The 12,893-nt window shown below is 45.0% G+C and overlaps 1 protein-coding gene across 2 annotated transcripts in view; it reads right to left on the bottom strand.

Annotated features, from left to right (window-relative positions):
* Window positions 1–537: 537 nt before the first annotated feature.
* LOC119971413 (probable D-lactate dehydrogenase, mitochondrial) overlaps window positions 538–12,893 on the bottom strand; it is a 73,480-nt gene continuing 61,124 nt past the window's right edge. For both annotated transcript variants that reach the window (XM_038806899.1, XM_038806898.1), the window contains exons 8-11: window positions 10,824–10,951; window positions 10,644–10,734; window positions 7,949–8,060; window positions 538–1,218 (exon numbers count right to left, since the gene is read on the bottom strand). In XM_038806899.1, the coding sequence (XP_038662827.1) occupies window positions 1,053–1,218; window positions 7,949–8,060; window positions 10,644–10,734; window positions 10,824–10,951 (497 nt within the window). In that variant the 3' untranslated portion in view covers window positions 538–1,052. The remainder of the gene's footprint in view (window positions 1,219–7,948; window positions 8,061–10,643; window positions 10,735–10,823; window positions 10,952–12,893) is intronic.

Here is a 12,893-nt window from a genome sequence, read left to right as displayed (position 1 = left end):
CCGCTTGTTTCTCCTGGTTTCCGACACTTTTTGTCTCTTTATGGCCTCTGGAGCTACTGTTGCTCGGCATCTTCTCTTGTGCTGTTGTTAGATAGGGTGAGGGAATACCTTCCCCCATGTTTTTGGGCTATTTTGAGTAAAAGAGCCTAATTTGGGGTTCTTAGGAGGATAACCACCTGATGTGTGACTTATCCCCGTCACCAGATGTCCACTTGGTATATTTCTAATTGCAATTGAATGTTCAGCAAATGAGGAAGAACGTTGGACTGATTAAGGTATGAAACTTAAACTGCGGTTTACTCAAACTACAGTTATAAAAGCTTCCGCCCAGTCCAATCCTCAATCCTTTTCCTGACATGGTAGTGCTTGAACCCATGCTGTACTCTAACCAGAAAGGAAGCTGGAGCTCCACTTGGCCAAGATGTTCTTTAAAGGGAGAGTGTCCCCAAAGTAATATTTTTCCCTATGATAGGATATGATGGCTCCTGTTTGCTCATGGAAGTTGCATTTTCACCAAAGATATAAGAAAGACACCACTGGAGATAACAGTTTTATTAGTCACGTTTATCATAATATAATCATTACGTGACACACATATCCTTACTGAAGGAAGTTTTAAACTAAAAAATATGAAATAGTAATTTCAGAGCCGATGATTCATTTCGTCTTTTTATAAAATGTTCAATGGATTCTGCATTCATTTTCAAGTGCTCCTTGCTACCTTTTGATTCAAGTATATTTTATAATTTATATCCAACAAGCTTTCCATTTGTAAGGAATCAGATAATTTTCAGCAAATCAATTGATAAATTACTCAAGTTAAAACTGGTGTAACCTTTATTTGTCATGCACATGTGTTTTCTCTCAAATCTAATGTCCAGTACTCATTCTTGATGTGTAACACTACCCTGTAAAACTTCCTCACGCATTTCCTTTCTAAGGAGATTTTAAACTTCCGTTCATTGTTCCCAATGACACTCATACTTGCAAATTATAGTGAAGTGGAGATCTTTGAACAGAAAAAGGGGCATGCATACCCTCACTCGAGTGCTCTACACCACTTTGCCAGGATTCATGATGTCTTTCGGGTCTAACGCAGCCTTAATTTCCCTCATTACTTGCATGCCGACAGCACCAATTTCTTCAGTCAGGAGATGTCGCTTACCCACGCCTATGCCGTGTTCCCCAGTACAGGTACCGTGCATGGCCAGAGCTCTTCTGTGGGAGAAAGAAGGGGAAGAGTCCAATTAGCCAGCTAACCTATTACAGTACAGTATTTCCCCATTCTGTCTGGTGCTGCAGCTTAAGTAGCTTAAGGATAAAGCATTAACTTTCACACAAATCTATTTGAATCTTTAGAAAGGCAACTCTGTCAGTTCCCAACAGACCCATGGACTGAGAAACAGGGGACAAATCAACACGTATCAAGATTTCTTACCAAACAGTGGATTGGCTACACACTGTTCCCATCCTTCCAACTGGCATAGTATTGCATAAGTCCCAAAAGAGCATTTTGTTTAGAAATCTCTGAAAATACCTCAGAATACCATTATTTTCTAAGTTTAGTTGCCGTATTCTGAAAAATATTCTCCACCATTTTTGGTCCAAAGCAGTTTCTCTTTCACAGCCAGACTAGGTGAGTCTCGACAACAAGTTGCCATGGAGCTGTTATAAATATCTTCGAGCAATTCTTTACCTTCAAAATGCACAACCAGTTCTCAATAGGCAACCTCATTCTCTAGCTATATTTAGTACAGTGATCTTTACAGAACCATAGATCATTACCTCACTACATTCACACAATAAATAACAAGAGATTCAACAAAACACCAGGGTGCTCTATCATGGATTTCCACGTGATCTGCTCAGTTGTCAGCTTTCCCAATGTACGCACGAATGTTAAGTGTGTTACAAAGACTGAACATCTCTCCATGTTACACTTGTGAATCCCGTAAATGCGAATGTATAGTAAAATCAGGATGGTGAAAGATGGTCCTGCCCATCACTGATCCTCCTCTGCAGACGCTGCCACTCTCATACACTTCCTCCACTAACATCTAATAATGTTAACACCAAGGTGAGGCAACTCATTTCAGGAAAAACGGCAAAACTGGTTCCAGTAAAGCAATACAAGAAACTCTGAATCCAATGGAGTCACTTTCCCTCAGGAACTTGTTCCGCCCTTTTCCAAAAGACTGTAACATTTGTATACTGTATCTATACGTCCGATTTTGGAGATATTGCCTGCTCCCTGGCTGGCAGAGATGCACATTGTCAATTTTATTTTAAAAAAATGAAAAATGTTTTTATTCCGTTCTTTTAACATAAATGCCACTCAAGTCTTTGAAGGGTAGATGCCAATTCATAGAATCATAGAATTTATAGTGCCGGTGGCCATTCGGCCCATCGAGTCTGCACCGGCCCTTGGGAAGAGCACCCTACATAAGCTTAAACCCATGTCTCCACCCGATCCACATAACCCAGTAACTCCACCTAACTGTTGGACACTAAGGTGCAATTTTGCATGGCCAATCCACCTAACCTGCACATCCTAGGACTGTGGGAGGAAACTGGAGCACCAGGAAAAAAACCCACGCAGACACGGGGAGAAAGTGTAAACGCCACACAGTCACCCGAGGCCAGAATTGAACCCAGGACCCTGGAACTGAGACAGCAGTACTAACGAAAACTTATTTTTCTCAAATACTTTCTGTAACCTTCGTCCACACCAACCTGTAACTGGTTATGTGACTGAAAAAGTAGTCACAGTTTTGAACAATGCAGCCCTTCTCGTGGCTGCAGGGTGATGCATGTGAGAAAGTCTGCTCCCTGACAACTCCCTGATGAGATCGGGAACTCATCTCTGCAGCGCAATGGGTCAGTGCACTGAGCAACTTTATCTGTGTACAGAGATTATCTAAATATTCCTATCCATTTTCTAATCACCGATACTGATGTTTTCTCCCCAGTGGGATGTTTTCTCTCCAGCGGGATGGTCTATTTGACCTACCTAGCTATCCCTTCATAGAAATGCCTCCAACCACCTCGGTACATGCTTGAATGACTCTAGATTTTAGTTACAGATTTACAACCAGTTACAATTCCATATTTTGGCCATTCAACTCTTTCTGTGCCGTAAAACTGTACGACTCTACGGGTGTGATTTTTTTTGGATCCATTCGATGCACGCACAAATCCTATTATGGCCGTTAATATCACGGGAGGGCCACCCGTTGGTGACATGATCAGGTTCACACCCAGAAATATGAATGCAATTTTTTTGCATGGGAGAATGAGTAAAATCCACACGGACATGGAACCGGGGCCAGGATCGAACCCGGGTCCTCAGTGCCATGCGGCAGCAGTGCTAACCACTGCACCACCGTGCCGCCCTAACTTAAATGTAATTAAATGGCTTCATGCCGTACCTTCCAGCCCTATGTGATGTGGCCCACCAGCGGGGCCGTTACGCCATGCTGGTGCAATTCACTCCTGGTTTTGAAATCGAAAACTGGACACAATGACCATGCCGGGGGGTGATAGTCCTGAAGGCCCCTGGGTTGAGGGCCAAGACTGAGCAGTTCCCCTGGCATCTTTGTAGTGGCAGGTGGCACTGAAGGGGGAAATCCTTCTCCATTGGAGGTGGGGGCCATCACCTTTTGTGTGGTGGAGGAGTGGTGGAGGTTGTGGTTGGTGAGGGGTGTGCACCAGCGGACGCATGGACCGGCGGGGGGGGGGGGGGGGGGGGGGGGGAGGGGGGGGGGGTTCGTCTCCCGTTATATCTGTGCTGGGGGGGTGCGGTCATTCCAAAGATTGTGTGGGGGATCCTCCATGGTCGTGAGGGGCTGGGAGGGATTTCAGTGTTCTCGCTGATCGGGGTGCCGTGTCGCTGGGTTTGCTGGCTCTGAGGCCCCGCCCAACCAGAGGAACAATGCTAGGCACACTATTATAACGTACACGAGAGTCACAGGACCGGATGTATCAGGCTCTCTGTGACCCTTGAAGAATAGGAACTTCCCTGCCATGAGGCTGGGGCGCCCTCAATAGGTGGGATCAACCCAGATATAAAAACCCTGACCTGGAGGTGGGTCGGGGCGCGGAAGTGCCTTCGGGGAGTGAACTTCTAATGAGTATTTGTGTTTATTAAATTTGTGTTATTTTCCCATACACTACTGTGTGGTCACTGCTTCTGAACCTAACACTGTTGTGAGTTGCAGGCGGCGTCATTTCCTTCAAACTCGGCCCCCTCTGCACAGGCATCTAGAGTCTGTCATACTAGCCGTAGATATGCCACACATCTGGAAGCTTGAGGCGTTTGACGCAGATGTTGATGATTGGTCGCAGTATATAGAGCAGATGCAATAATTGTTTTGCCCGAATGCAATTACCGGAGATGATAGCCAAACTGTCATCCTCTTGACAACCTTTGGAGGAGACCGCGACCATCCAGAAGACTGACCAAGGAAGGAAGGCAGGAAGCTGCCAGCGAGACTAGCCTTTGTGATGATGGACCAGACAGACTCAGGGAATCAGACCACGGTTCAACCATCTTTGCGGATAGTATAACCGAATCTTGGCTATTTCTAGTATTTTGTGTGGGATTATCTAAGGGTTAATATTGTGATTGTTCAATAAAATTGGTTGAATTTTATACTTGTGTTGTGCTTCATTCTTCTTGCTATTAAAGACATCTGGGTAAAACCTTTTGAGTAAATAAACTGGTTGAAGTATCTGAATTGGGTAGATGCAACGTTATTATGGAGCTACTCAACCTCTTTCAGCATTCACTGAGAGAATCTGATTGTAGTTTTCTCCATTTGATGAAGGGGCAAATTACCATGGTAACAGGCTCTACATTAACAGAGACAATCCGAGCAAACATGCTCGTTTTGACATCAATGAAACAGAGATTTCTAAGAAAGCTTGAAGTAATGGAAAAAAATTCTTTGGGAATGTGCAACACTCACTTTAGGGGATTGTCACTCAGGATGAGGTCAGGAAAGTGCTTCATAGCCTGAGGAGGGCACCTTGAGTGTGAGAAGTTGACTAAAACACATAAATTACATAGAATTACATGGAATTTACAGTGCAGAAGGAGGCCATTTGGCCCATCGAGTCTGCACCGGCTCTTGGAAAGAGCACCCTACCCAAGGTCAACACCTCCAACCTATCCCCATAACCCAGTAACCCCACCCAACACTAAGGGCAATTTTGGACACTCAGAGCAATTTATCATGGCCAATCCACCTAACCTGCACATCTTTGGACTGTGGGAGGAAACCGGAGCGCCCGGAGGAAACCCACGCACACACGGGGAGGATGTGCAGACTCCGCACAGACAGTGACCCAAGCCGGAATCGAACCTGGGACCCTGGAGCTGTGAAGCAATTGCGCTATCCACAATGCTACCGTGCTGCCCTTATGGGCCAACAGTGTCAGATAAAATTTAATAAGTAAATTAATACCATTGCAAAGTTAGAAAGACTGATGATCATTCTATGTACTCTAACCATTAGATTTGGGGTGTTAATCGAATCGGTGCGAATTGTGAAATCACAGGTTCATCAATAAACAAAGCAAAGAGAGTTATTGCTAAATAAATAGAATATAAACAGTGTTCTAATCACCTTAAGTGCTGTGTCCTATTTTGGATAGCGTATAGAACCAGGATGCTGGTCCAGAGTATCACAATACTCCGAAAACCTTGCACTCTTCCAGCGCTAGCCTCTAGTTGTCTCTGATTGTCTTTGCCCCACCTGCTATGCCTTTAATTGTCTAGGCCCTAAGCTCTGAAATTCCCTCTCTAAATATCTCTGCATTCCACCTCTCCTACCTCCTTCACCTGCACCTTTGATCAAGCTTTAGCTATCTGTTCTAAGATCTCCTTCTCTAGCTCTTTGCCAATTTATTTGTGAAGTGCCTCAAGATGTTTTACTACCTTCAAGATGCTGTATAAATGCAAGTTGTGTGTGAGAGAAAGATCTAAAATAGTACAGATAAGGTCAATCTTTAGCATAAGATAATTAATTATGACAGTTGGATAGGGCGCATAGCTTAAAATACGCAAAAGATTAATTTAGAAATGGCTTTTTATGCAAAAAGTGACCAACATTTGAAATGGGCTCCCAGGGAGGGTAAGGAGGCAAAAGGCTTTGATAAACTTAAGAGCCAGTTGGATGACCTGACAGAATTGCAAAGTTTTTATTATTGCTAAAGATGATTGAGTTAAAATAGGCCAATAACATCTGCTGCCTGTATTTAGATTTGACCTTGCCGATACTATTGTTGCATATTTGGGGATTCAGGTAGCGAGGGAATGGACGGGGCACCATAAGGGAACTTAACAAAGCTGATGGAGGAGGCCAGGGAGGATCTTAGGAGGGATACACTGCACTTAACGTTGGCCGGGAGGGTCCAAGTGGTGAAAATGAATATTCTGCCAAGGTTCTTGTTTATCTTTCAGGCTCTCCCGACCTTTATACCAAAGGCCTTTTTTCGGAAAGTGGACACGATCATCTCTGTCTTTGTATGGGAGGGGCAGGTGCCGAGGGTGGGGAGGATCCTGCTACAGAGGCAGAGGCAGCAAGGGAGTTGGCGTTGTCGAATTTGCTTCATTACAATGGGGCGGCGAATGTGGACAAGATGTGGCACTGGTGGGAAGGAGAAGGGGGAGAGTGGATTAGGATGGAAAAGGAATCTTGAAGGGATCTAGTTTGAAGGCTATAGTGAAGGCAGCGTTGCCAATGGCTCCGAGTAGGTATTCAGCAAGCCCAGTGGTGCAGTCCACGGTGAAGATATGGAACCAGGTGAGGAGGCATTTTAGGATGGAAGGGATGTTGGTGCGAAGGCTGCTGTGCAAGAATCGTGGGTTTGATCCGGGGGGGATGGATAGTGTATAAAGGAGGTGGAGGGAAGTGGGGCTGGTCAAGGTGAGGGATCTGTATTTGGAGGAAGGATTCACCAGTCTGGAGGAGCTAAGGGAGAGGGTAGAGCTGCCAAGGCGAATAGAGTTCAGTTATCTGCAGGTTAGGGACTTTTGCGCGAAAGGTCTGGAGGGGGTTCCCTAGATTGCAGAGATACACAACTGCTGGAATGACTGCTGCTTCCGGATGTGGAAGGAGAGGGAAGAATTGTGGATATATAAAAGTGGCTGGGGGAACAGGGAGGTGGGCGGGTGGTGAAGATCAAGGAGAAATGAGAAGCTGAGTTGGGAGGGGAGATCAATTGGGAGTATGGAGTGAGGCACTGCGGAGGGTAAACGGGACCTCCTCTTGTGCAAGGATGAGCTTGATACAGTTTAAGGTGGTGCACAGGGTGAATATGACTCTGGCGAGAATGAGTTCTTCCAGGGGGTAACAGATGATGTGAGAGGTGTGGGCAGGGGCCAGCGAATCATGCGCACATGTTTTGGGGTTATGAAAAATTGGGAAGATTCTGGGCGGGAGTGTTCGCGGTCTTAGCCAGGGTAGTGGAGCAGGAGGTGGACCCGGGCCCTTTGGTGGCGATATCTGGGGTTTCAGAGACGCCGGAGCTCATGGAGAGGAGGAAGGCTGATGTTGTGGCTTTCGCCTCTCTGATCGCATGGCGGCAAATTTTGCTGGAGTGGCAGTCGGCATTGCCACCGGGGATAGGAAGCTTGATTGGGTGACGTGTACGACTTCCTGTGCTTGGAGAAGATAAAGTGTGAGTTAAGGGGCTCAGCAGGGGAGTTTGAGAAAAGGTGGGGGATGTTTGTTACCGTGTTTGAGGAGCTGTCCATCGCAGGGGGTTGGGTGGTGGGGTGGAGGGTGAAAAAGGGGAAAACTCTGTACAGACTGTATAGTTGATTGTTGGGAAGTATGTTTCCTGGGGTGTTTATTGGCTGTAACCTGCTTTGATACATGTTTGTAATAAAATACATTTAAAAAAAAAATCAATATTCATATGTTGGAAGACAATATCGCTGTACCTGGCTAATCTATCCGTGAACTCTTTCATTCTCCTCCCTTCATCCTCACTCTCTGGGTTCACAAACATTAAGCAGTGGAAGTTGCCATCTCCTACGTGGCCGACAATAGGTCCTTGAGTTGAACAAAACAAATGATGAGGTGGTTCATAACAGATTCAATAAACAGATTCTAGAAAACAAGAATGCATTTAATTATAAAAGCAAAATACTGCGGATGCTGCAAATCCGAAATAAAAACGGAAAATGCTGCGAAAACTCAGCAGGTCTGACAGCATCTGTGGAAAGAGAAACAAGAGGTTAACGTTTCGAGTCCGTATGAAACTGAAGAAGCTCTGAAGAGGAGTCAGACAGACTTGAAACGTTAACTCTGTTTCTCCCCCCACAGGTGCTGCCTGATCTGCTGCGTTTTCCCAGCATTTTGTTTTTATTATGCATTTAAAAATGCCCATTTGAAGACCTAACCACATTTAATCATATCCAATAAGCTAGGAATAAAAGTTACTGAAAGGAGCCACAGTTTAAACCATGGCGGTCAGAAGTCTAAGCACTTCTTCCTTTTGTTATTCCCTTTAAAACACACAAATATTAATCAATTCAGCCTCAGTTCGCTCTAGTATTCAGTTAAATCATGATAATTACCTTAAGCTTCTTCCCATTTTTCTATCTACCTATGGATACTACAGATTGAAAAACCCCTGGGCAGGATCACAGTTCACAACCAAATTGGGGGCAGAACCACTTTCGCGATGCTTCGGGTACGCTGCGCCACGTATCGGCAGCCTCAGGATATTAACTGAGGCCCCTCCCCGATGCCCCATCTCCGAACAGCCGAGTTCCCGACAGCGTCAGTCGCGTGTAGTCTCAGCCATCGGGAACTCAGCGTGGCGGCTGTGGACTCAGTCCAGCACCGCGGCAGTCGGGGAGGGCCTATTTGCGGGCAGGGAGGACTTTATATGGGGCTGGGGGCACTGTGGGGGGGTGGTCTGGGGTGCGCAAGCCGGTTAAATGGGAGGCACTATTTCATGGGGTGGGTCCGCGAGCAGCCTCCGTCATGTAGCACGGCGCGGCCGCCGCCGTGTGCATGCGCGGCCACGGACCCAGCAATTCCCTGGACCGTATAGGCAGCTAGAGCTGAGTGCTCTATACTGCCAGCATGCTATCCACCAACACAATGGGGAATCGGTGGCCGTTTTAAGCCATTTTTCTGGTGTAAAACGCCACAGTTCCCACACCGGCGTGAAGACATAGCCTCAGAATTCGAGAAGCCAGCCCCATATCCGAAATGCTTGGAGGTGAGTGCGTATCAGATTTCGGAATGTACTGCGCATTTTCATCGCGTTGGGAACTGCCCGTGTGGGAAGGCCCGGAACTGCACATGTGCGGAACATTGGGAACTACGCATGTGGGGAACGCTGGGAACTGCGCATGTGGGAAATGTTGGTTACTGTGCATGTGCAGAACGTTGGGTACTGCACATGTGCAGCACGCGTTGGGAACTGAGCATGTGAGATGCACCTTGGGAACTGAGCATCGTCCTGGAGCCTTGTGGGATTTCCCACTCGTGACTTCATGTCGAGGCTCGAAAAAAAAATGCAGGTTTCAGAATGTCTTCTGAATTTCGGATAAGGGATGCTCAACTTGTGCTTAACTAACAAAAGTCTACCCATCTCAGTCTGGGAAGCTTTAGTTATCCCTTTTTGAAGAAAACATTCAAGATTTCCAATGCCCTATTTGTGGAAAATGTGCTTTCTGATATCGGGCAGAAAGGGCCCAGGTCTAATTTTAAAATGAAGCCCTCTTGCTCTGGTTTCCCACACCAGAGGGAACAGTTTCAGTGTACCTGCTCTAGAAAATCTGCTCTCAATTGTCTATCATTAAAATAATGGGGAAGGGGGAAGTTGCTACGTTTCTATGTTTTTTCCCATTTATTTATTACTATGTAGGTCAATGTAAGTTTCTTTTAAAAAATAAATCAGGTATTAGGTCTCACAGATTCTAATGTGCAATTGTGGCTGACAATCACTTCTCATTGTAACGTATCCGCTATGATGCCTCCCACTCCTGAGGCAGTGAGATAGTCTGCACTGCATATTTCATCACCAATGCCATTCTGTGAGTACCTGACAGATATGTGCAAATGTGGTAGGAATGAGCAACAATCTGAGAAGCAGAAGTTCCCATATTCTGCACTGTACTCAGAGTCTTCAGTCAGTCTATTTAACAGATTATCTCCTGGAATAAAGTCACAGACTGACCCAGGAGATTGAACATACAGCATCCAATGTGACATTGAGTACCAACATAGAATCATAGAATCCCTACAGTGCAGAAGCCATTCGGCCTATTGAGTCTGCACGGACACTCTGAAAGAGCACCCTATCTCAGCCCACTCCCCCACCCCCATAACTCCACCCAACCTTTAGCATGGCCAATCCACCTAACCTCCAGATCTTTGGCCTGTGAGAAGAAACCGGAGCACCCTGAGAAAACCACACAGACACAGGGAGAGTGTTCAAACTCCACAACAGACAGTCGCTGAAGATTGGAATTGAACCTGGGTCCCTGGCACTGTGAGACAGCAGTGCTAACCACTGTGCTGCCCTAACAATGGCTCACACCGATCCCAGCTGAAGACGTAAAGTCCGGCAGCAGATGCAGGAATCACAGTTAAATACAATCATTAGTTACAGCTAACCTGTTAGATTTGACCTCACCAAGTCTTCTTTCGTAGCCACAATGATTTCAGGTAACTTAGATATTGGGACGCACACATCTGTTGAGTACCCCTTCGGAATGAGGGAGATTTTGTCTCTTAGTGCAACTAGTTTGAAAAGATTGTTTGAAGTTCTTGAAATAAAGGCCAGAGCCACCTTACCTCATAGCCTGGGTACAGGGCCCGAGCAGCGTACCACGCACTGTGTCGTGCTTGCCACAGTTTGTTCCGGGTTTCTTGATCCTTTGCCCAAGCAAATTCGGAGCCACTGTTCATCTTCACAATTTCCTCTGTAAGGGAACCAAAATCAATCAGGGTGGCAATCCAACAAAGAAATATGGGCAGAAATACCAAACTGAATGAAGGGATGAAGAGTAGTTTTACTGCCCTGTTTGACTTTATATTAACAGGAGAAAAAGCAAAATCATTAAATACATCCAGACCCCAATCACAGCTTTAGATAAATTTACAAACCCTTGTAAAAGTTCCATTAATGGGACAGGAAGTCTCCTGTTGATGGTAGTCTCCAGTGTAAACCTGCCTCAGACAGTTTGAACAGTTTTGCCAGCCCAGAAGGGGGTTACATTGAACAATAAAGCCACTGGTACAATGGATGTGGACACTGGATCAGTACCAAAACAATATTTTATTTTGCTCTATGTTTGTAAGCAGCAACAGATGGCAGTGTGGTGACTTAGTGCCGCTGGTATTATCCCCTTCCTGTGTCGCTGCAGTTTGACTTGCTAGGAAAATAGCTGTGTTTTTAAAAATCTATTTTACCCATCGGCTCACCCCCACTTCCTCTCAATGCTTATCAACATAATGTAAAGAAATCCCGTTTACCAACGATGAATATTATGGAGGGGCTTCATATAACTGAATATTAAAAGTATAACAAAGTCTTCTGCAACCCAGCTCAAGTGAAGGAAACATTGTAGAGATATAAAACAAATGAAAAAGGATTATAAAATAGGAAAAAAATTATTTCAGCATTAACCCACATTTACTTCAGTAATTCATTCTTCAATTATTTTGTAGGAGCAGGTGGTGATGTATGCTTAAAAATCAAAACCTCATTTGAATCGCCAGTGTCGTATTTATGTGACATTCAGGATGAATAAGTATAAATGAGATATGGCTATGACCAAGGTTGTATAGCTTTTCTAATGAAAAGTGGATGAAATCGGAACAAAACATTTCAGGTTTCCTTCATAGCATCTTCAAAGAAAAAGGATTGTCCATGCTTACAATGGTTGACAAAAATTGTTTTACGAAATTTAGATCAAAAATTCCAATGGAATAATTCAAACGTTTTGGAGTGTTCCATTGTCAGGAGACATGGAAATTAGGAGGAGTAGACCAGGCGACCCTTCGAGCCTGCTCCGCCATTCAATACGATCATGGCTGATCCTCGATCTCAATGCCATATTCCCGCTTTCCCCACAAACCCCTTGATGCAATTAAAATCTAAAAAAATTATCTATCTCTTTCTTAAATACATTCAGTGACTTGGCCTCCACAACCTTCTATGATAGAGAATTCCACAGGTTCACTACTCTTTAAGTGAAACAATCTTTCCTTATCTCAGTCCCAAATGGTCTATCCCATATTTTGAGATTGCGTCCCCGGTTCCCCAATCAGGGAAAACATCCTCCCTGCATCCAGTCTGTCTATTTCTATTAAAATTTTCTGTGTTTCAATCAGATCTCCTCTCATCCTTCTAAACACCAGTGAATATGGGTCCAGTAGAACCAATCTCTCCTCATTGGACAGTCCCGCCAACCCTGATATCAGTGACCATATTGCATGCAATACTCCCAGTGTGGTCTCATCAAGGCCCTGTAAACTGCAGGAATGCATTCCTACTTTTGAACTCAAATACTCTTTCAATGAAGGCCAACATACCATTTGCCTTCTTAATTGTTTGCCTAGCCTACCTCTCCATTTTCATTGACTAGTGTACAAGGACAACTGGATTCCTAAGTACATCCACACTTCCCAATATATACCATGTATATAATACTCTTCCTTTCAGTTTTTCACACCAAACTTCACATTTAATTTAATTGCACTGCATCTGAGAGTCTTCGTGGTGCGCCTCAGCATAAGATGGCGGAGTGCAAGGGGGCTGGTCTGACAGCCCAATGGTCGACGGAGCAGTTGACAGAATTCCTCAATGAAAAGTTTTGGCAGTCGAGGAAAGAGGCCCTGGAAGACCTCGCCAAGGTGGAG

The sequence above is a fragment of the Scyliorhinus canicula genome, chromosome 9, assembly GCF_902713615.1.
Source record: "Scyliorhinus canicula chromosome 9, sScyCan1.1, whole genome shotgun sequence".
In the NCBI taxonomy this organism is placed as follows: Eukaryota; Metazoa; Chordata; class Chondrichthyes; order Carcharhiniformes; family Scyliorhinidae; genus Scyliorhinus; species Scyliorhinus canicula.
This window is presented reverse-complemented; position numbering and strand designations above follow the sequence as displayed.